Source organism: Papio anubis, chromosome 14, assembly GCF_008728515.1.
Source record: "Papio anubis isolate 15944 chromosome 14, Panubis1.0, whole genome shotgun sequence".
Taxonomy (NCBI): Eukaryota; Metazoa; Chordata; class Mammalia; order Primates; family Cercopithecidae; genus Papio; species Papio anubis.
Window position 1 is genome coordinate 15,125,125 of NC_044989.1, and position 25,563 is coordinate 15,150,687.

Below are 25,563 nucleotides of genomic sequence, written 5' to 3' on the forward strand. Positions count from 1 at the left end.
ATGGACTTAAAGAATATACTGACGCAAGCATAAAAAGAAAAAACTATTTTTATTTGCAGCTAGTTATAAATCTATGCAACTGAAACAAAATACAGAAATAAATTATATACCAAAACTGATATAAATCTGATACATTCTCATGTGTAATCCCCAATATCTTTTTTTTGTTTTTACCCTACAGCCTCACTGCTCTGTTACTGATGTTATTTCTTTAAATGTTATACATGTGAATTTTAAAAAATAAATTTATAGTAAAATGTTGGCTTTATTTTTTCTTTTGGGTTTCCACTTAAGATTTCATTTAAAATAATGGGTCAAGGGCAAGATCTATTGCTAATGGATTACATGACCAAAGCTACTCTTTAGTTTTAAAAACTGAAAAAGAATACTAGTAAATTACTGCAATGTAAGTTAGTAACAATGCAACAGTAAGTAGAAAACTCACCTTGCAAAGGCAGGATCTTTACCCCAAATTCTTCAAGACATCCAACGGCTTGGATAAGATCTAGCTCCTCTTGAATGGCAGGGGGTCTGTCTGTTATCAGTTGTAAGCAGCACCTAGAAGAAATTAGATAAATTTTTAAAAAGAAGCAACGTATGTTCGCCCTTCTATATTCAACAACATGAGATCCAACACATATTTACCAAAAATCTACTACATCCCAGGAATTCATTCCGCTGGATGCCTTCTGTTATCTTAATCCTCACAGCAAGCCTGTGAGGTAGGCAAACATCATCATCTATCTGCCTTTTCAGGGAGCTAAAACTGAAGCTCATGGAAGTGAAGTAATTGAAACTGAAGCTCATGGAAGTGAAGTAATTGCCTACAGTTGCATTCACAGTACAAAATGGCATCATGGTAGGAAGCATCATAACTCTGTGTTTAGTGCTGTTTTTACTGCTGAATGCAAACGTAATGATTATATTACAAAAAATTTTTTAAAGGATAAAGCTCAGATAATTTCCAGTTTCCCTTCTAAGAAAAACAGAAATGTCTTGATTTAGTCATAATTTGGTCTCTCAAAAGAAACAAGAAATGACTTAAGAAACTGCACAGAGAACATGCTTCTGATCAAAAAGGAGGAATCTGTTGGTAATATACAGTTCTGAGATGAACTACAGAAGAAAGTGATTTGCTAAGCTAAGAATGTGGGATTCCCATGGAGTATTTTAAGTAAGTTTTTGGTTAAATTCAAAGAAACTGCATTTAGTAAAAGTTTCATTTAATGAATAAACTCATTCTCTAAAGGTGTTTAGAGGAAAATTGGAATGTAAGACTAGAAAGATAGATCAGACGGTAAAGGGCTCATGAATGCTAGAATCACAGATCATGAGATGCAGGCATCTAAGCCCCAGCATGGCATTCACAGGACTGAGTGACAGATACAGGCCTAGCCTACTCTTGTAAAACTGGAGGATTTAAATCAATTGCGCACTCACATCTACTGTTGATTCAAGTGTGAAAGGTCTATAACCTCTTTGTGGTTTCTATCAAAACTGTAAATGCACTTTTTTACATTTTTTTCCTCTAGACCCGGGAATTACAAATAAATTCTAAATTACAAATAAATTCTCAAAATTTATATTACAGATAGGCTCACATGTGCTCAAAGACATATAATGATTGATGCTCACTACCAGATTGTTTTTAAAATGAAAGAACGCATACCGAATCAGGAACAAATTAAATAAATCATATAACGGAATATTCTACAACCATCAAAAAGGAATAAAATAGATCTGTCTGTACTCACATGAAAAACCTTCAATACAGAATATGAGTGAAAAATAAAACAGGGCACAGAAACGTATGCATAATAGTAAGAATTTATTCATGACTTAAGAAAGAAGAGGTAACATTTGATAAAAAGTTTTGGAAGGATATATAAGAAATCAATATTTAAAAATGACTGGAGGATAAAGTTAGGAGAACTAGAATGAGGAGGGAGACTTATTGTCAATACACACATCCTTTTTGTATTGTTTGGATATCTATTGCTTCCTTAACAATTTATTTACAAAGAGTTTATAAATAACTGTTTAATCAGTAAGAATGTATGGGCTATTTCCTGTATTCAATATAGCTGTGAACACTGAAATACATCCAGGCTCACAGGTCACAGTCAGTTTGGTACCACATTATACACACAGGGCATGTTTGTGAAATGAAGATGTGTCCTTGTGGGAGAGAAAGAGATGCAATGAAGGGGAAATATAGAAGGACCAGCTTTTTAAATGATCTCTGGGAAACACCTGCCAAAAAGATTGAAGTGAAATACAATTCCCAGTTTCAAAGGCTATTCTATTTGGTATTTTCATCATTTGAAATAAAAATAGAATCGCTTAGGAGAAAAGAAAGAGCTAACTGCTTTAAACAACTTTGTCAAGTTCAATAACATGGTTTGTGAAAACATAATTCCTTCTGAGATAAGATATCACTGATGGGGGTGTGGAAATGGGGGGGACTCGGTGGAGGAGTTACTTTTAAGCTTTGCTGGGTCTGAAATAACTATTAGTCATCTGGGGGGGAATCAATCTCTCCAATATATCCTTCTTGTATTGTTTAAATATTTATTGCTTCCTCAATAAAATGCTAATTAATAAATAATACCTTAATCAGTAAGAATGTATGGGTTATTTTCTACATTCAACATAACTGTAAACACTGAAATACACCCAGGCTCACAGGTTGCAATCAGTGCGGTGCCACGTTACACACATACGGCATGTTTGTAAAATGAAGGTGTTCCAATTGCCACCATAATCAAAATATCAAAATAAATTCCAAATAAAGATAAAACTGAAATGTAAAAAATACAACTATCAAAGCACTAAAAAGTATGAAAAACTGTCTTAATAGTCTTGGGAATTAAAGATCTTTCAAAGGATGACAGAAAAGACAGAGATTGTAAAAGAATCACAATTTTAAAAGAATTCTGAATAGCAATTGGAAAGATAAATCATATATAATATAAACTTGGCAATGTAGTAAAATATTTGAAATAGGCATAGGGCAAACGTTCCTTATGCTCCAAAATAAGCTCATAAGAATCAATAGTAAAAAGATGAACACCCCAAAAGAAAAATAATTAAGGCTAGAAACAAGTTTCAAATGAAAAAGTGCAAATGAAGCTGTTCAACAGGCAAACACTGGAAAGACTGAAAATTAATTTAGAGAAGGGGCCCTTTAGTGCCTTAGGTAATGGAAAATAAACTGGTGCCATTTGATAACAAACAACAAAATTTTGCATGTGCTTATCCTTTGATCCAGCAATTCCTCTTTGCATTATCCATCTACAACACTTTACATACTCAGTTAATATTACAATAGCCCTATGATATAATCCTACTATTATCCACATTTTACAGGTGAAGAACCTGAGGTCCTGACGACTGGCCCAATGTCACAGGGTTGTTAGCTGGAAAAAAGTGGATTTGCACATAGACATCTGGCTGGAGAAACTGCTGTGTTCTTAACCTCTATACTCTGCTGCTTCTCGGACAATGAAAAGGTATATTAAATGCAGCCAGAAAAGAACTAAACAAATCTAGCACAACCACTCGACACAATGCTGTAAAGCATATGAAAATGCTGCAGACCTGTATATACTAGCTTCATAAACAACTGAAAAAAGTGTGTAATAAAAAGAAATGTATAGTATTATCTCATTTTTGTAAAACTATACACAGGTATAATGTGCAAAATAGTGGGCAAATGATTGGGCTCAAAAATCTCATTACTTTGTTTAAATAGTGAGTGGATAATTCCTATCAAATAAAATGTATAATCTCTTACAGACTGTTGACCAGAAAATCTGAGAAAACAGGATAAACTTAGGATGTACAGTGTTGCAAAAGCAGACACAGTAAGAATAACAAATAAGTAAATAATTTGCTAGAGACCATAGCCACCTTATTACTGAAGAGATTCTACCTTTCTTCAGTTTATTTGATCAAGAAACAAAAACCGAGAGATTACATGACAAACTCAGGGGTTCAGAAAAACTGTCAGTTGCCTTGAGGAGGAAAAAATAAATTAAAAAGTATGTCTCTAGAAATGAATGAGGATCAACACAGCTCTGAGTAAGAAAAGCAGAGCAGAGTCTAGAAAGGGGATCTCAGACAAAGAGAAACAAAACAGACTCAGATGTCCAGGGTACAAATGGAAGGAGAAATACGTATTAGAGGAACTAGACACGGCAAATGAGAGTTGGAAAATGACCAGTGGCAAGAACAGCAGCGTATCACTCAGAAGGCAGGGGACAGAGGACATAATACAATTGAAGATGTGCCTCGACTTACAATGTGGTTATGTCCCAATAAACCCACTGCAAGTTGAAAATATCATAAATTCAAAATGCATATTTAATACACCTAACCTAACAAACATCATAGCTTAGTTAAGCCTACCTTAAAAGTGCTAAGAACACTTCCATTCGCCTACAGCTTGGCTAGGCTTTTAATCATCGAACACAAAGACTATTTTATAGGAAAGTGTTGAATTTCTCATGTAATTTACTGAATACTGAACTGAAAGTGAAAAACACAATGGTTGTATGAGTACTCAAAGTACTGTTTCTACTGAATGCATATCACGTTTACACTATCATAAAGTTGAAAAATTGGAAGTTGAACCGTCTTAAGTTGGGGACCGTCTGTAAATTGCTTTTCTGAAATGTTGAACAAGGAAAATTATCTTTTTTAAGCTTTTAAGATTCATTAACACAGAGGTGATACGTATTTTATTCCTTGATCTGTATTTATTAGGCTCTTTTAATTTTATTTAAAAAACTTTATAAAAAGCAACCTTAAATCCTGAATCCAAGTCTTCTAAAAAAATCACCGCAATTGTGTATACCTAATTATGAGAACTCAGATCATGAACATACCTTACTAGTGTTAAATAAGAGGAGTGGGCTAAAACTGGAGTACAATGGGGACAAGAGAGGAATTGAATTTATAGTCGAGAAATTTCAGCCAGGAAGCGACTTCTAAGCTTTATCATCTAATCAGGTCCCTTGTCTCTCTTTTTTTTTTTTCCTAAAGATTTATGCCCTGGCATTTAGGTCCCTTAGGTCTCTTGTCTCTAAACAACGTGAAAGCTACATGAACGAGACAGACATCACCTATGCATGCTGAAAATTTTCAGAACTTGAATTTACAGGCTATCGCATGAATCTCTTCCAACAGAAGAGAAATACACAGGCTTATAGATAATCAGCAAAAATGACCATGAGAAAGCGTGCTGGAGAAAAAGGTTTAAGCTGATGGACATTCATAACATTGTTTTCTTTTTATATTCAAGCAAAAAATAACTGTGCCCCATATAGTGTAGTCAATCTGTACCTGTGATATTATATTTTGTAAAGGAAAGAATAACAACACAGTTTGTACATTCTGACTTTCCCCCTCCATCTTAGAGAAGAATATGGAGTTACTCTACCTGGCGAGATCCATGCAGCTATCAGTGAGGTTGGTAGAAGAATTGAAGTACTCTCTGCTGGCAGCCAAAACCAAGTCAATACTCTTTTCATAACTGACCCTGTAGTGGGGTTTCCCTTTATGGGCTATACCACCTGGGGGATTTTCTGAACAAGCACTGCAGTGCATCATCTGTCCAGCCAGGTGGATGTTTTCAAGGTGACTAGAGCACAGAAGGCTTTCTGTAAATATCTGGAAAAAAGGAGAAACTGGAATTAGCTATAAAAAGGGAAGATTCAATTCTCAATGAAATGAAGGCTCTGAAATCCAGATGAAATAAATTAAAAAACACGTCCATCCTAGAGGTGGTGGCTGCACAGCATTGTAAATGACAATGAACTGTATACTTTGAAATGGTTAATTTTACATTCTGTGAATTTCCCCTCAATTAAAAAAAGTCAATCTTTTAGAAAGAATAATTTCATTGACTAAACCAAAATTAAGCATAATAATGTATTACAATAAATACTTAGGTCAACTATCTAAAATTGATATTCATTAAAAACAGGATTAGACATACTATCCCACTCTCAACAGGGCCCATTTTGCTTAAAACTGTTTTTAACCATTTCTATTTTTTCTCTTTTTCCTAATTTTAATTTTCATTTTTGATATGGGTTCTTGCTATGTTGCCCATAGGCTGGTCTCAAACTCTTGAGCTCAAGCAATCCTCTCACCTTGGCTTCCCAAAGTGTTGGGATTAAAGGCATGAGCCACTGCACCTGGCCCCATTTTAATTTCTTAAAAGAAAAATCTTTGAATATAATACAGCTTGAAGCATCTCAATTGTCTTATGAACCAGTCATGCCACAAATGCTATGCTTACAAGCAGTCATTAAAATTAAAATATATTATAATGTTGAGTTTTTTAAATAATGTACATATTAAAAATTATTTAAATAAAACAAGAGATACTGAAGATATTCATAAAAATATCATTGTACTCTACTAGGCAACTAACAACATCAATTAACACAAAATTACTTCTATAATTGAGATTGTTTATATAAACAAAGCAATCCTTTTAAACGTACACTAACAACGTTACATATAATTAGTCTAAGAACTTCCCCAAAAATGTACTTCCCTGTCACTCTATAGTTGGATGAGGATAGCACAGAAATCAGAGATTTTTAAAAAGTAACATTTAATGGAGAAGCAAGAGTTTCAATATAATTAAGAAGACCATCCAATCTTCACAGGATGCCCTTATTTTCAGCTCTTTGTGTCTAGGCTTCCTGCAGAAGGCATTTTTAGACAAGTCTTTGCTAAGATGTCTGATAAGGATAAAAACACTATATCTAAGAGGGATCCGCTATAAAATAGATACTGTGACAGAAAGCAAACTATTAAAGAGCAACCCTAATCACTTATATCTGACAGATAAAAATGGCTTACAATATGTCTAATCCAGATGACTTATATGTCATAGTTTCTCCATATTTCTCTGGTCTACTCAAGTAAGCCGTAAAGAGTCAATGTCCAATACTGAAAAATATATTTGCCCTAAAACTTGGAACAGTTTGCTAAAATGAACAACATAGATTTCTGTTCTACAGGCTATATATAAATCTTTATCTAACATTTTCAAAATTATGCCACTAGAACTTTCAAATTATTTTCCAAGGACAGCAAAATCTAACAACCAAGTCACTAAGACAACATAGCATATTTTAAATTATATTTAAAATTTGAAGTCTGTCAAATCTTTATTACTGTCTCCTACAGCCTTTTCAAAACTGTTATAATATGCTTTCAAATGTTTTCTCCACAAGGGAGACCCATGGACAGAAGTCATTAAAATACCAAAGCCTAATAAAAAGGTGTTAAAATATTTTTAAAATGTAATGTAATGAGTTGTTTTGATGGATTACTCCACACAGAAAATAATTCAAATGTAATATACTTACTGCCAATTTTGCAATCAGAATCAGAAACAGGAATGAATCAAAATAATGCCACTCCAATGTAAAAACACTACCTCAAACATACTAGTGACAGTTGGGTTTTAAATCTCATGTGCATACAAATTATGTTCTAATGAAGTTGGTTTCAGGTTTTGCTTTAGATGCAAAAGGGGAAGACACTGGCAGTTGTATGTGGTCAGAGACTGTAATCATCAGTAGAAACATTAGTTATTCATGCATTTAAAAACTTGAAATTCAAATATAAAACCATTCATTTCTCAACAGTCTACATTAGCACTCTTTTGTTAAAATCACCCTGAATTTAAAAACTAAACAATTTCACAAAGCAGAGACCTATTTTTACAATTCTAATTTCATCAATGGGTTATGCTTTGCAGTATAAGAGCAAAGCAACACAAGAAATACTCTTCATGATTTTGTGTCTGGCTTATTTAACGAGAAAATTCAAATTTAAAAAACTTGTTTTAGATTGCATCTTACTAAAAATGAGTTAGGTCATTTTTTCCACACAAATGGAAATATATATATTGGTAAACTGCCTCTGACTTGGAGATTTCACACATATAAAATGGAAATATAAATACTGGTAATCTGCCTCTGACTTGGCGATTGGACACACACACACACACACACACACACGCACACACACGTGTATATATCTCTTCCAAATTAATGAGTAAATCCCCCTGGATTATATTCCCAGTCAACTGACAACCATTTCTTACGTATCCTTTATATTCCATATGTTATAAAACGCATTAGGGAATATGAGAGTGCACATGATATAATAATGTCTGTCTAGGAGCTGATGACCAAATGGAAGAAATCCACAAATAAACAAATAACTACATTTTAAAGAAAGACTATAGTAGAGGCAACTTATGAGGAAGGACAAAGGAAGGTATCCTAGAAAACATAATTAGTGAGCTGAGTTCTGAACTTTTATTTGGAGTTTTCTAAGTAAAGGAAAGAGGAATATATTCCAGGCCAAGGGAACAATGTGTGCAAAGTGATGGAACCATGAAACAGCAGGGTGGACGGAGGAACTGATGACAGGCTTGATGGTGCTACTGCAACATAGGGTACATGATGGACAGTGACAAAAGTGGAAGGGGTAAGGGAGCTGGCATCTTCTGTAGCTTTCTATGTCATGCTAAGAAGTAGAGCTACTTTTTGATTATTGATATGGAACAACAACACATTTTTAGAAGGGGTGTGTCATGAAAAGATTTGATGAAGCACTAGTTAGTTATTGGCTATTATTAAATAATATTACTTCCAGGGTAGCTTATGGTCATCATTCTTGCACTCAATAAACCATAACAATCAAAACTGTTGAATTAAAAAAAAAATCGTGTATCGTTCTAGAGTTACCTCATAGCAGGCATCAGAATCTAGACATGTGTATACATTCTGCTGCATAGTTAACATGTCTTGCAGCAACGTTCTCCAATGAGACTCACTGACAGGAGGCTGCCTGGAACAACACATAAAAAAGAGAAGGAAGAGGAAAAGAAAACAATTAATAAAACTCTTTCTTCAAATGGTCAAAAGTTAAAAACAAAAACAAAAAAACCACTCTACATACCACATCAGCTCTCAAATGATCAAAAGGAATATATCTCCTTTAAATTGACAGGAAAACACTTGGATTAAACATAGAGGGGAAAGCTGGGCAGCTATGCTTCAATGCTAGAGACGGTGACAGAGCAGCCTGTCATAGCCTGCGCAGACACACGCTGGAATGGAATGGAATGGTAATTACGGTAAAGGTAAAGAAGCTGTGTTTCTAAGGTAAAATGAACCATTGCAAGATAAAGCAGCTATGATACAGCAGAAAAAGCACTTGATGACAGAGGTTGGCTTCAAATTCCATCTTCATCACTCAGCAATCCCTGTCAAGAGGTCTTCTGGACCTCAACTGAACATTCCATCCACAGGACAACCACAGGCCGCATCTGCCATCAGCCTGGGGGACAAGAACCGCGGCTCACCAGCAGGGCAGCATCAGTTGCTTCTTAGTGAGAGTACAGGCAGCAGTCCACAAAGCAACTCACAGAGCACTCCAGGAGTTCTCTTCTCAGGTGACTGCCCCAGTACAAGGAGCCAGACCCTCAGAGAGTAGTTGTTGGCGTTGCTGTGTCCGGCTTAGGAAGAAGCTACATGTCATGAAAGAGCCAACATCTCTTGCAACGCACTCAGGAAAGCCCAAAGCATAAAGCCTCTGTCAGGTATTTCTACTTCATTTACAGGTCCTCCAGGCCAGAGGCAATTTACCAATCAGGGATCTGTTTTAGCTAAGTAGTGAGGCCTCTATAATCTAGTTGATTAAAAACCACTTTACATTGATTTCCAGAGTTACAGAGCTAGGGAATTAATGGTCAGATTCTCCTACAGCAAGGGAAAGGGTTTTGTTCCCAAATTCAAACAAAGTCACAAATTAGTTGTGTGATTGTGAGCAAGTCATTTAATATTCCTGACTTTCACTTTCCTCACTGAAAGCCCACATCAGTGACAAGCAATAAATGAGATTAATTTTGACAAAACACAGGCATTGAAGCAAGGTGCTCCTAAATATAAGAATAAGCTAAATTATCCATGAATTTGAATAAATTTTCTAATCTCTCTGAACTTTAGATTCCCTTTTTGTATAGCATAAACATTAACTTATACCAAAATATATGAAAAGACCCCCCCCCCCATTTTTCTGGTATGTAATAAACATTCAACAAATGTGAATGAATAAATCTGAAGTTACACATACATCTCGGTTTTTTATTTTTTAAGTCATGTATATGATTCTAATATTGATTCAAGTAGGAGAGACAATATGCTGTAATTCTCTCTGCCTCTCTCCAAAGTTCATCTTAGTTAAATATACATGAGTTTGAAATCATCATTTGTTTACTTTCTAGTCTTGACATTCTACATAATCATGAATATCATTATTCAGAAAGAGCAGGTTTTTTTTTTAAGTTGGTCAAATACCAACTAGATGATGTTTCTTTTTCATGCACCTTTTTATTTTTGATCTTTTACAATGCCTTTAAAAATCGTCACTATGCATTAAAAACAAGGCAGATAGATTGTATGTGTTTAATAGTTATTGCTATAAAAAAGTATATATTTGGGATAATTACAGCAAAAAATATAGTCTTTAAAATTTTTTCTCCTATAATTTTTAATAAGCACATGCTTCACTTGCCGATGCATTTTATATTTATTATACGAAAGGAAGAATTACTCTTGTTCCATATGCAATTAGGCATATGAGAACACTTTTTTTCTTCCAGCAGACAAATACACAAAACAAAATGATATATTTCAAGTATTTCAGGACAATCCATGAAATGTTTCCATTTGTCTGACCTGGGTATGTGAACTCTTTAGGCTTCAAAAAAACTGGAGGGTTCTTTCAGATTTCTTACAGGCAGAGAAGTAGCAGAATGATGGATGAAGTGAGTGTCCATCTTGCACACACTTGATAAAATCAGACCTAGGCATTGTCTAGCTAAATTCAATTTCTTACAGCCCAGCTGTTCTTCTGGAAGCCATCCACACTGGGGCAGATGGTACTAATATTTTCTCACACATGGCTAGCCGTAAGTAAAGGTTCTAATAAAAATAAACTCATTATGCATTATTTGCAATGGCCTTTTAAAGAATATATTCAGTAAATAAGAATCAAGAGTAGAACTTGAAGAAAGTAACCAAGAGTTTTGCAAATTAACAGACAGATCCCTGAACACAAATGCATTAGTTGCAGCTTTGGAATAGATGTGGATTTCCCAGGGATAAATAGTGTACCTCAAGTTAGTAAAACTTGCATTTGTGACAGATTTGCTGACATCTGCCACCCTTTAGAATATGTATAAGAATATTCTGTGGGTATTGAAGGCCAAGCCATGGAAAGTATGCATAAAATAATTAAGATTCATTTCAAGTCAACTATTATGAAAACAGGCATCATATTCTCTTATATATTCACAGTAAATAGATTACCATGAGTAGAAATTAACTTCAGGGACTCTGTAAGTATTTAGGGAACTAATTCGGGGATAGGGGAGGTGGGTTGGTAGGTAATCTAGCAGCAATTACAATGCTTTCCTGCTGAAAAGTAGATGCTAGAGTAAAATCAGCATGATCTTGGAAATATTGGCCAACCATTTGTAGCTATAAAGAAATCTTAAGGCATTTAAATAGTCAAAGTTATCTAAATTACCAGAGAGGGCCACTGACATGTAAGTTCCTAACTGAGGTGTTGTATGGTGGCTGTAACACTTGCACTGGAGAAATTATGATCTACAAGGGAACTTAAGGCACATATGTTAATGACTGTAGTATAGTTGCAGTGTAACACCATATAGCTGCAACAGACAGTAAGAGAGGTAGATACAAAATGCTAGGGAATTTCTAGGAAGGAGAATTCAATTAAGCTTGGAGGAGTCAAACAAGGTCTCCTGGAAGATGTGTTGGAGCCAGCTCTTAAAAGATAGAAAGGAATATACAATAGTGTGTTTTTACTGCTGGGTTTTATTTTTACTTTGATAGTCGAGTTAAACTGAATCTCTAAATCCTAAAGTTTAGGTAAACAAAATATGTTTAAAAAGTTCTTGAAAAGTTGCCTTTGCTTAATTCTACTCCTTCAGGATTAGTGCTTGAGGTGGCTTTTTTCCCCAGTCTTCTTTACATTTTTACGTAATCTCCCTACAGATCTGGAATTTAACCTTCCCATACACACATGGGGATCATTCTCAAATCCATAACTCCAGTTTGGACTTCTCTGCTGATCTTCATGTCCATCTTCACAGCAGCATCTCCACCTACTGTCCAGCAAGCACCTCCAAGTCATACTTACCCTTTATTCTATGCATAAACTAAATGACTAATAGGTCAAAAAGTTATCAGTTTCTTTATGGACCATTTGGATATCATCTAATGAAATGTCTTTCAACTCTGTTGCCAATTTTTCTTTTCTTTTTTTAAATATACATTTGATGTACTACGTTGTCAATTTTTCTACAGAGTAATCTGTTAGTTCTCTCATGGCCTTCATAGCCTTTATAAATATTCTCTTCATATTAATTAAGTATATCCCCCTCTGGACCAGGGAGGTACTATATCTTTTTCTTTGTAAGCCAGACATCAAGCATAATACAGACACAAATTATGTCAAAATCCATAATAAAATATTCATTAAATAATATAAATAAACAATTCCATAAATAAGTGCACAATTATAAAGTATGAATATTAATTGTTCAGTTTTCCTGTCTCTGTTGTAACTGGCTCTAAATGAACTTCCAAAGAACTTAGCAAAATTTCTAATTTCATTAGATGTGCTACTTTAAATGATGACAATATAGAAAGAGACAAAATGAAACAAAGTTTTTCCAGATTTTTAAAATCTGTCATTATCTTTTCACTCACTTATTCTCACTTATTCCTTTGAAATGAGTAGCTAAAAACTATCAGTGCTTTAAGCAACACATACTAAAAAATAAGTAAGTCATTCACTCACAATTTTTTTTCTTTTAGGACAGTGTCTCACTCTGTTGCCCAGGCTGGAGTGCAGTGGCAAGATCTCGGCTCAATGCAACCTCCACCTCCTGGGCTCAAGCAATTCTCTAGCCTCAGGCTCCCAAGTAGCTGGGACTACAGACATAAGCAACCACGCGCAGCTAATATTTGTTTGTTTTTTATAAAAACAGGGTTTTGCCATGTTGCCTGGGCTGGTCTTGAACTCCTAAACTCAAAGTGATCTGCCCACCTCTGCCTCCCAAAGTGCTGGGATTACAGGCATGAGCCACTGTGCTTGGCCCATTCACCAAATTTTTATTAAGCAACACATTAAATATTTTCTGAGCATCAACTATGTACCTGTCATAATGTTTGTATCAAAGATTCTATACTTGTGCAACTCTCAAATGAATATATACATTAGCTGGAATTTTTATTAGGAATGCAGGAAAAAAACAGAGGAGTGAGAAGAATTGACATCTTTCCACTACTGACTCTTCCAATCTATAAACATGATGTATTCCTCCATTTCTTTAGATCTTTAAGAGATCTCAACAATGTTTCATAATTTTCATATAGATACTTTTGCATATCTCATGTTAGATTTATTCTTAGGTATTTAATGTTTTGATACTATCATAAAGTTTTCCACTTCATTAGTCCTGCACATCTCATGTTAGATTTACTTAGGTATTTAATGTTTTGATACCCTTATAACATTTTCCACTTCAACAGTCATGTAAGAAATGCATATTTTAAAAAGACAATGAAATGCCACTATATACCCATCTAAATGGCTAAAATGAGAGAAAAAAAAATCAGTATCCAGTACTTGTGATGTAGTGGAGTGACAGTAACTCTTACATATTGCTGAGAGAAATATACACAGTACCATTTTGAAAAACTGTTTGGCAGACTCTCCTAAAGTTGAACTCAGGTATATCCTATGACTCACCAGTTCCACTCCTAGGTAGATATTCAAGTGAAGGACAGAAATATGTACACCAGAAGACAGATAAGTACAAATTTATTCATAGCAGTAGCATTAATTATAGCAGAAAATGAGAAACAATTCAAATGTCCATCAACAGAGAATGTATAAATAATGTGTTATATTCACAAAATGGAATACTTTGCAACACTGAGAATGAACAAACTAAGGTTATACCAACAATACAAAGGAATCTCACAAACATAATGTCGAGAGAAAGAAGCTACATGCAAATGTATATACTATATAATTCCATTTATATAAAGTAAAAAAAAAAATAAGGCAAAGTTAATCTATAGTGTTTTAGTGTTTTGAAGGGGGTAACTTATAGCACAAACAATCCATATACATACACTCAGTTCTCACTGCTGTGAGCTTTTCATACACATGGATAGCATCCTACTATAGCAACCAGACTTCTGTCTGAGGACTTCCACTGCCAAAAGGCATGCTTAGTTATGCTGGAAGTGTAAGGGAGTTAACACTCATCAGACCAGTCCTCAAACAATGATAGCCACGAGAGGGTAGCTGAGTAATCCTCCAACTCCCAGATGACCCCAGCAATACTGAGCCCTAGTCCACAGTGGAAAACCTCCTTATGTAATATAACAAGTATTGGCTCCCTTTTCTTCCCTGTATCAGTTCCCCATTCTCCTACTGATGCTAGGCTAGAATTACCTTCCAAACAACTTACACTCTAATCTTAGCCTCAGGGAAGCCCACATTGACAGAAGAATAATGCACTATTTCTTCACTTAATTGCTGTCTACATGGGTTTGGTATGATCATTTTATAAAAATGTAAGAAGCAGTAAACATCTTTTTTTTATAAAAAAGAGTTGATGGTATACTGTGGAGTTAGACTCAGAATCCAAGTCATCTGACTCCCGAGTCAAGATAATTTCCTAATATGACTTCCTTACAGGAATTTGGAAGACATGAAAGACATAGATCAAGGGGGACTTCCAAAGGGATGTTCACATTCAGAAAAGATTAAGCAAAAGGAAATGAATTAAATCTCCAGCCTAAAACAAGTAAAAGTACGCAAAAATAGTGGACATTCGGCAATAAAAGACAGTGATCCCTGAGAGATAAAACCAAGTCTTTTTTGTTGTTGCTGCTTGAGACAAGGTCTCACTCTGTCACCCAGACTGGAGTGCGGTGGCACGGTCATGGCTCACTGCTGAGATGACTCTTAAGACTACCCCAGTTTACTGCCTTGAGAAAGATTCCAGACCACAGCACAAGAAAGGAAAAATCTAAGCAGACTTGTAGACTCCCTGCATTGAGAAGACAGAACTGAAATTCCAGAGAAACCAAAGCACACAGAGCACATGCAGGACGAAGTGCCAGGGAGGATACAGCAGAACTGGAAGAAATTCCCAAGATGTGCGAAGGGTCCCCGCAAATATTCAGCCAAGTAGAAGTCATAAATGCCTGCGGTAAAACTGCCCGAGGCTAGGCAAAGAGAACATAATGTCAAACTCACACCCGCTGGAAAACCTCAGGACACACCGGCATTAAGCAGAGTCTTAGCTCAGTTATAGGGAATAATTAGCCCTAGAAGGAGCTCTTCCTCCACCGTAACTGCAAGAAGCAAAAGGATTAAACTGCTGGCAAGTAAATTAACCATGTCCCAGAAAAAAGTACAAGAAGATTTACAGTAAGTGAAATAAACGAGACATAGAAAGAAAACTATTGCATGTTTTCACTTATATGTGAAATAAAAAAAATCAAGTATAAAGAAAGACACCAAAACAGTGGTTACCATGAAGGGTTGGATGGGACAAATAAGGAGATGCAGATTAAAGGATACAAAGTAGCAGACAGGTAGATGAACAAGCCTAGAGGTCTAGTATACATGAGAACTATAGGTAATAAAATTGTCCTGTACATGGGATCATGCTAAAAGAGTAGATTTTAGCTGCTCCTGCCACAAAAACAAATAAAATAAAATAGACAACTATGTGAGATGATGAATGTTAATTTGTTTCACCATAGTAACCTTTTTACTATTTATATGTATCCCATCACATCATGCTGTATATTTTAAATATATAAAATAAAACAACTTTTTAAAAAGTTATAAAAATACAAAAATATAGCAAACAAGAAGGAAAAATTCATAATGTCTAGTATTCAATAAAATTATTTTGTGACCAGGAGCGGTGGCTCATGCCTGTAATCCCAGCACTTTGGGAGGCCGAGGCAGGCGAATCACGAGATCAGGAGTTTGAGACCAGCCTGACCAACATGGTGAAACCCGGTCTCTACTAAAAATACAAAAATTAGCTGGGCATGGAGGGCGCCTGTAATCCAGCTACTCGGGAGGCTGAAGCAGGAGAATCCCTTGAAGCCAGGAGGTGGAGGTTGCAGTGAGCCAAGATCACACCACTGCACTCTAGCCTGGGCGACAGAGAGAGACTCCGTCTCAAAAAAAAAAAAAAAAAAAAAAATTATTTTACATTGGAAAACATGAAAAATATGACAGATAATGAGGAAAAAATTATTGAAAACCTACCCAGATATTAGATGGGTATCACAGATGTTAGAAAGATGTTTTTAAAAAGAAGAGAAATGTCAGAAAAAGCTGGTGTTAGAAAAACAGACAAGAATGTTTCAAAATGTATTATAACTGTTTAACATATGTTCAAAAAGTTAATGAGGCATGAAAGTTTAATAAAAACCAAAATTGAACTCTTAGAGATTTAAAAAAAAAACTCTTAATGAAAAATACAATGAATGTACAAATTGAGACATTAGAGAAAAAAATATGTAGTGGACTTTAAAGAACAGGGATAGAAATTCACCAAAATGAAACCCAAATACCTAAGAATATTAAAACAAACAAGTAACACAGTATTGATGAGCTGTGGGGCAACCTGAAAGGTCCTAATAAATGTATAATTGGAGTCCTGAAAGGAGAGGAGCAGAAGATAAAGGAGAAGAAATACGCAAAAATTTTCCAAGTTGGATGGAAACTATAAATCCAAAGATCCAAGATCCAAGATGTTTTATGAAGAAAATTGTACCATGAAATTAAATTTGAAACTGATGTCAAAAAGAGAAATTCACAACAGCAATTTAAAAAATATGAGAAACACATCAGAAACAGATTAAGTCTGACAGCAGATTTCTCATTGGAAAAAAAAAGCATGCTAGGAGACAGTGGAGCAATTTCTGTACCGTAGCATACTTAAAAAAGAAAAGTCAAATTTGAAGTGTATACCAAGTGACTATATCCTTCAGAGAAAAATGTGAAATAAAGACTTTTTTAAACAAACAAAGATGAACAAATGAATCACTGGCATCCTAGCACTACAAAAAAAAAAAAAAATTAAAAGAAGCCTTCTAGACAAACAGAAAATAAAACTAGACGGAAACACAGGTCTACATAAAGAATTAAAACTGCCAGAAATGGTAACTACATGGATAAATACACAACACATTTTTCACATTATTTACATCACTTTAAAAAATAGTTTACTGCTTGCAAATAATAATTACAATGCAAAGTGGGGTTTTTAACATACATAAAAGTAAATTATATGATGACAAAAAAAAAAAGCTTGGAGAAGAGAAAGTATCTTGCTACAAACTCATATTGTAGAGGTAAAGAAACAATATGACAGGAAGATCTACCTTCCTGTGATAGTGCAATCTTTTATATAGGAAATCCCATGAAGTCTGCAAAGAAAAACTATTAGAGCTAATAAGTAAGCCCAGAAAAGTTAGAGGACATAAGATCAATATATCAAAGAATCAACTATATTTCTACACACTAGGAAGGAACAATCTGAAAATGAAATTAAGAAAGCAATTCCCTCTACAATAGGACCAAAAAAGAATAAAATACTTAAGAATAATTTAACAAAATAAACGCAAGAATAGTACACTAAAAACTAAAAGATCATTTAAAGAAATTAAAGAAGAACTAAGTAAAGGGAAAGACATCCTGTGTTCATGGATTGGAAGACTTAATATTGATTTAGGATAGCAACGTTCTCCAAACTGACCTACAGATTTGATGCAATCCTTATCAAAATTCCAAATGAAGAAATTGGTAAGCTTATTCCAAAATGCATATGGAACTGCAAAGGCCCTATAATAAACAAAACAACTTTGGTGAAAAAAAACAAAGCTGGGAGACTGCTATCTAATTTCAATATTTAATACAAATCTGCAATAATTAACACAGTATGGTATTGGAAGAAAGAAATAAATGGATCAATGGAACAAAATAATAAAAAATTAAGCCCCCATTTACACAGACAACAGATTTCAAAAAAATTGCAAAGGTAGTTCAGTAGAGAAAGGATGGCTTTTTAAACAAATGGTGAGGAATAATTAGACATAAAAAGTTTTTTGATCCATACTTTGAACAATAAGAATGGTTCATGGATCTAAATGTAACATGTAAAACCAAAAATTTTGCTAACAAAGGTAGGAAAAAAACATTGTGACAAAGCATTAAAAAAGTACAAATTGATTAAAAGGCAATTTTTTTTAAAGTATACTCTTCAAAACACAAAGATAACGAAAAGACAGGGTACAAATGGGAGAAAATCTTCACAAAGCATACATCTAATAAAAGGATTTGTATCTAGAATATATAAGAAAAGTCCCAAAATTCAATAAAAAGAAAAATAACTCAGTTTTAAAGACAGGCAGAGAAAACATGCAGATAGCAAATAAGCACTGACCACACCAAGTGTTGATGAGGATAAAGAAGAGCAATGTAGGATGTAGCAACTGTAACTCTCCTACAAGCCTGGGAGGAAAGCAAAATGGCACAAATCCTTTAAAAAACAGTTTGGCAGTTTTTGAAAGTTAACTATTCACCTACCAAATGATCCTGCCATTTCATCCTTAGGTATTTGTCCAAGAGAAGTGAAAGCATATGTCCACACAAACACTTGCATGTGAAAAGTCATAGCAACTTTATTTGTAAAAGCCAAAACTCAAAATAACCCAAATGTCCATGGACAGAGAAGTAGTAAACAGGGTGTGAAAATTCCATACAATGAAATATCATTCAGCAAATAAAAAGAAACAAACTACTGATCCATGACACGACATGGATGAATCACAAAATAATTATACTGAGTGAAAGCCAAACAAACACACAAACAAAAATATTACACTGTGTGATTTATTTATATAAAATTCTAGGAAATGCAAAGTAATATACAGAAGTAAAGAAAATAGATTAGTGGTAGCCCTGATGAGGAGAAGGGAGCATGATAACGAAAAGCAAGAGAGAAAGGATTCTAAAGGAGTAATCAAAAAACTTTCAGGGGTATTGGATATGTTTATTATCTTAATCATAATGATGGTTTCCCATGGGTATATACATATATCAAAACTTATCAAATTATACTTACACTTTATGTGCAGTTTATTATTAGTTATAACACAATGAGGTTGTCAGAAAAGGAGAAATACTTTTAAAAATATTTAAAATTAATTGACCCAAGTATCAATTAATTTTATTACTCACTTCCGGCCGGTGTGCCTAGTCAATCTAACCATCAGCTTGCGTGCCTCTTCCGAGCTAGACTGAGTGTTTTTAACAAATGAAATTGGTTTCTCGAGTCCATGTTTTTCCAAAAGCTCTGACACACTGTAAGTGAAAAAAGGATTATTTAATGTCTTGCTACCAAACAAAAAGAGTCTAAGAATCTTAGGCATATAGGTTGCACTTCAGTGTTTATTACTAAAAACAATTATCCCATAGTGTAATCCAATTTTACATATAACATTGATTCTCAACAAAAAAGAAAAAAAATCTAATAATTATATAACAAATCTTACCTTTCTCATTGACTTTTATTAGAATGTAGTTGGGCTAAGTAGCATACTAAAAGAAAGCATGACCTAGCTTTATCTCAAAAATCTTTCTTACCACAGCACCTGTCAGTAAAATAAGCCAAATCTATACTTTCAGTACAGTTTTAATTCTTATTAATCCTATTGAGTATTCTGTTATAGGCAAGATTACTAGAAAAGCAATAAACTAAGAATGCTAAAGTTAGAAGACTCTGGAAATCATCAGGCTCATTCTCTATCAAGAATCCATGTTATAAATATACAAGATATGTCAAAAATTCTCTCTGTCTCATGAATCTTCTTGAGATATCCCATTCCATAATCATCAACATCATATAAACACTTGATCTGACTCACAAAATCTCACATTTATGAACTGACTACTACAGGACTGAATAGAGTGACTGGATAGAATCCAGTAACTCTTCAGAAAATAGGTTTCATCGGTAAAGTCACCTGGCATTATGTATACTAAAACATTTATCAAGTATCTGGGGCTATGAGGTGGAACAGGAATATAAAGCTCTTATCTTGAAAACACAGTAAATTAAGCTAAATAGTGAAACCTAAACATCATCCAGAAACCTATAGGGTGTTAACAGTTTCCTTGAGGTACTGATGGCATAATAAAACTACCAGGACCACCCATGGTTACAATCACATACGTGTGATGAAATAAATGACGTTTATTTCACTGTATCTCTTTGAGCTATCTCTTCTCAATTTTACTAGAGAAATAAAGGTAACTATGCAGATTTGTAGAGAATGAATTTACATTGACTCAACCCACCAAGCCTGAGTCAAACTAAACTGAATGTGTTAGGAAGGTAGCGGGGAGGACAGGCACAAGCCAGCCTACAATGGGAAAAGCTGATTTAGTAAACATTTTTCAAGAAATACAACTGTATAACTTTCAGAACACAAAATAACAGGAATCAAGCTAGGTAATAATAAACACAGGTCTCCAGGAAACTGAACAGTTAATTCTCTATTAAACTCACATGTTATGGTACACAAAACCATTCTGTTCCCTCAAAGGCAACTTGAAATATTTTTACACTAAAGTCCACTAATTTGAATAAGATTTCTAATCAGTGGACTCCAAATTATCATACATACTACTATTAGTAATGTTATTAGCTATAATTTCTACAATTATACATTGGAAGACCAGAGTTTATTATTCTTAAATTTTTACTTTTAATATAATACTTAAAAGTTAAATGTACATATTTATATAAACATAAAAATAAATATTAGTAAACAATATCAGACTTTCTACATGGGAAATTAAGATGATTTCAATCTCCAAAAGAGATAGTTTAACATTTTATTACAACAGTAAAGAATATTCCTCCAGTGTTGCATGAGGGTTCTAATGCAGTCTGACATAATACAAATAGTCAATTCAATGTATTATGCCCTAAAAAGGGAAGTTAGTGTAATAAACATTGTTTGCTGATAAAGATGCAATAATTGCTGCATGAACTAACATTCCTTATGTGCCTACGATGTAGGAGGCACTTAAATGTTTAATCTAATATTGATTCCACAATTTCATGAGTTAAGATATTATAGACAAGAAAATCCTAGGCCCAAAGATCACACAACTAGTAAGTGGTAAGGTCTAAATTTGAATGTAGGTTTTCAAAGATCATGTTATTATTCTATCACTCCACGACAATGGGGTATAGTGTATTTGCTGTTGAGAAAATTCACTCCGAAGACAAACAAAAATGAGGTCAAAATAGAAACAATGACTCACAGGCAGACTTAACGTGACATTTCTTGGACAAATTCCCTCAATAAGCATGGAGCCAAAAAAACTGTCATTTTTCTTACCTGAGAATTTGTTCCAGTTGGTCTACCATGTCATGAAGCTTTGTGGTTGCCTCTGTCTTATCACTAATAAATTAAAAGAAGAAGAAAAAAAAAAGCCCTTAAGCTTAGTATTAGATTTTTAAATAAAATACAGAACTTAATGAAGTGAAAAAAAGGAACGATGTTTCTTTTACGTGTACTGTATAACAATATTGCCTAAATTCATTCAGCATTACTCATGATTCAAGAGAATAAGAAATGCTAGAGTAGAACAATATTCTCTGTTACAGATTAGTCAGATATGAGGAACTATTTTCTAGGGTACTTTTGGTTCAGTTGTACTTAAAGGTAAAAAAAAAAAAAATTATAAATCGATTGTTTAAGATGAGGTAAAGGGTAAAATCACTATTTACTACTGTTCTTTTAAACCAATGAAACAGATTAAGAAGCAGCATAGTCGTGTTGGCTTTCTCCTAGGCCTATCTACACAACGTAGGATCTCCCCTCCAGGAAGTTTCCATTAGGATTCTATATACTCAGGAAAGTTCTTCCACATAATCCTCCCCTGTGCATTAAGGGAAGGGAATCCCATCCACTTCAATGTTAAGGAATCAGCGAGAAGTACATCCATCACATAGATAATCCCTGGTAGGGAGTGAAGATGAAAAGGCAATGCTTTCTGAGGAAGCCAGTAAGCAGAAACTAGGAGAAACACTATCATGAAAAAGATCACAAACTAATAAAAATGTGGTTGGTAGGGAAGATTAAGTATGGCACAACATATGTGCAAGTGAATAGAGGAATACGGTGAAAAAGATTATAACTGCTATAAAAGCCCTCTTTCACCCTAGACAACTGCGTGTCCCAAACACTCAACTGAGAAACACTGCCCCTGCCACTCTCAGGTGCCTTCTGTGCAATGCTCCACCTGAATTCCCGCAAGATCTTATGGTTTTATTTATTTTTTATTATTTATTTATTAAGTACAATTTCCATTGTATTTTTCTCCAGAGAATAGTCTGTCTTCATTTAAGGACTCAGCTCCTTACATAGGCTTTGGTGGGGATTGTGGGGCAGCACCCACAGGTCAAAATCGGCGTGGGGGTGTTCGGTGCTTCACGACATCAATTCCTGACTATTTTGCTGTGAATTGCACAGCCCACACAGTAACGTAGCTTCACACGCAGCTTGGGAAGCACACAGGCATTGAAGACGCTCGCTTCAGAAATGTCCCTGACTGCTGCGGCCTACACTATGTTTCGAATGACGAATTTCTTGATGCCCTTGTACTTGGGCATGCATCAGGCACAGTTCATGCAGTGAACAGGCTGCATGTGGCCGCGGCCCTTTTTGGCACGACCATTGTTCCTTCTTTTCTTTGTCACCTTGGAGGAACACACCAGAGAAAGCAATGGTTTTATTAACAAGAAGTCCAAACAAAAAATCTTTGGACTTGGAAAATTAAAAATGTCCTGCTTTGGACAAAAAAACCCTCATTATTTTTAAAACTATCTGCCTGGTTTAAATGTATCTGACAATTAATCAATGCAACTTACAAATATTATACTATCTGTTTACACTGTTTTAGGCTTTGGACAAGAATGATGAGTGGCATATATTCTACTGAAAGTCCTTCAGAAGATTATTCATCAGAGTTAACTTCCCTTAACATACTCAGTCAGCTGTGTGTGTGTGTGTGTGTGTGTGTGTGTGTGTTTGTTTTGTTTGAGACAGGGTTTTGCTCTGTCACCTAGGCTGGAATGCAGTGGCAGGATCATGGCTCACTGCAACCTCTGCGTCCTGGGCTCAAGCGATCCTCCTGGCTCAGCCTTCCGAGTAGCTAGGACTAAAGGTGTACGCTACCACACTCAGCTAATTTTTACATTTTTTTGTAGAGATGGGGTTTTCCTATGTTCCCCAGACTGGTCTCAACTGATTCTCCCGCCTTGGCCTTCCAAAGTGCTAGGATTACAGGCATGAGTAACTGCACCTGGCCTTATTCAGCAATATTTTGGAAATTATCATTTTACAGCTCTATTATAATCATTTATCACAGATATTTGAGGTACAATGTTCTTCCTTTGTGAACTGACATTCACGAACATAATGAGTAAAGGATTTTTTAGCCAGATTAAATAATCTGCCTAGGTAAGATGCAAAAAAATTTAATTAGATTAAGTGATTGCTCATTTCTCAAATAGCAAATGGATGTATTTATAGCTTACCATTTGATAAATAACAACTATTTTAACCACTAAAAATAAACAAATAATCACCAAGAGAATATAAATTGAAAAACTTGGCATGAAGAACAAAGAGAACCACAGAAAATATTTTGAGCCCTATATTTTAATACAAGGCTAATTTGTAATTACAAGTTACTTAGAAAATTAAAAACATGAAATGCAATCATTAAGAAATTAATGGAGTAACAAGAAAATATCAAGCCATTCTTTGTGTTTACATTAAAAAAAAAGTTAGATCAGAAACCAATAATCTGAAGCCAAGAAATGCTTTTGGCCATGTATACACGAGAGGCATTTCTTAGCCTACACGCTCTTCAAAAACAAACATGTCAATCCCCTAACTATAACATCTACGTAGAAAATATTTTTAATATCATAATCCTACTGATACCACGATAATCTCCTCAAAGCAGGCAAATTACTATTTAATAATTAATAGATAAGCTCTAACTGATATTTATGCTATTTGAGTTTAGTGGAAAACAAAGCCTAATATATTTACTTTTTTTTTTTTTTTTTTTTGAGACGGAGTCTCGCTCTGCCGCCCAGGCTGGGGTGCAGTGGCCGGATCTCAGCTCACTGCAAGCTCCGCCTCCCGGGTTCATGCCATTCTCCTGCCTCAGCCTCCCGAGTAGCTGGGACTACAGGCGCCCGCCACCACGCCCGGCTAGTTTTTTGTATTTTTTAGTAGAGACGGGGTTTCACCGTGTTAGCCAGGATGGTCTCGATCTCCTGACCTCGTGATCCGCCCGTCTCGGCCTCCCAGAGTGCTGGGATTACAGGCTTGAGCCACCGCGCCCGGCCAATATATTTACTTTTAAGAGTTACGCACATGAGTTGGAAGTCAGTGATTGTGCCTGGTTGACTTAGGAACAAGAAATGAGATATGAAGCTGACAGAGGAATCATAAGGTTCCCACCGAGCCCAGTAAGGAAGAAACCCCCTGCCGCTCCAGCTCTCGGATCTGCATCTCTGGTCACACTCCAGGGAGGAGCAATTTGACTACAGACACACTGACCGCCTTTGGGTTGAGATTGTTAAACAATGGGAACAACATTTGGCTACAAAAATCTATTAATACTATCCAGTTTACCTGCCTTTGGCTGCCTATGGAAGGCCTACAGTTCTCAGAGACACACTTGTACACTCTGCTGCTCTCTACTAGGGATGTGAGGTAGCCTGTATTCACACCAGTACAGGTCTGAATAATACACAGATGCTGAGTTCACTCTGATTTACCTTTCCCTATATGAAGAAGGAAGGAAGAAAAGAGAGGGGTACAAATAAACTTATCAAGGAAAAAATATAAGAACATTCTTCAAAGGTCTGAAGGTTATGAATTTCCAGAATGGATGAGACCATTCAGTGAACACCACAATGAATTTACATATGAAACAGAAACACATCCTTATGCTATTTCCAAACACCAAAAATGAAGATATTGAAATCTTCTTTAAAAAAAATCCATATTTAAATAGGTATTATTCAGGATGCCACTGAACTTCTCAACAATACTAGAAAGAAAAGACAAGAGTAATACCTTCAAAATTCACAAGATAAGGATTCTAAGTCTATGATTCCATGTACAATTAAACCTTCTACCAAGTAAAAGTGTGCAATTATGGTATTTTCCTAATATGTGACAGTCTTTTAAAAAATACCTCTCAGGCAATCTTTGACAGGAAGCTATTTGACAGTATACTCCATCAAAATGAGGAAAAAGTGAAGAAAGAAGAAAGGAAAACCAA

General features: G+C 35.0%; 1 protein-coding gene across 3 annotated transcripts in view; it reads right to left on the minus strand.

Moving 5' to 3' along the window:
• NBAS (NBAS subunit of NRZ tethering complex) overlaps nt 1-25,563 on the minus strand; it is a 405,988-nt gene that overhangs the window by 196,065 nt on the left and 184,360 nt on the right. For all 3 annotated transcript variants that reach the window (XM_021924592.2, XM_003908295.5, XM_017947297.3), the window contains 5 exons: nt 21,591-21,653; nt 19,420-19,542; nt 8,784-8,886; nt 5,444-5,673; nt 446-558 (listed from right to left, as the gene is read on the minus strand). In XM_021924592.2, coding sequence (XP_021780284.2) covers nt 446-558; nt 5,444-5,673; nt 8,784-8,886; nt 19,420-19,542; nt 21,591-21,653 — 632 coding nt within the window. The remainder of the gene's footprint in view (nt 1-445; nt 559-5,443; nt 5,674-8,783; nt 8,887-19,419; nt 19,543-21,590; nt 21,654-25,563) is intronic.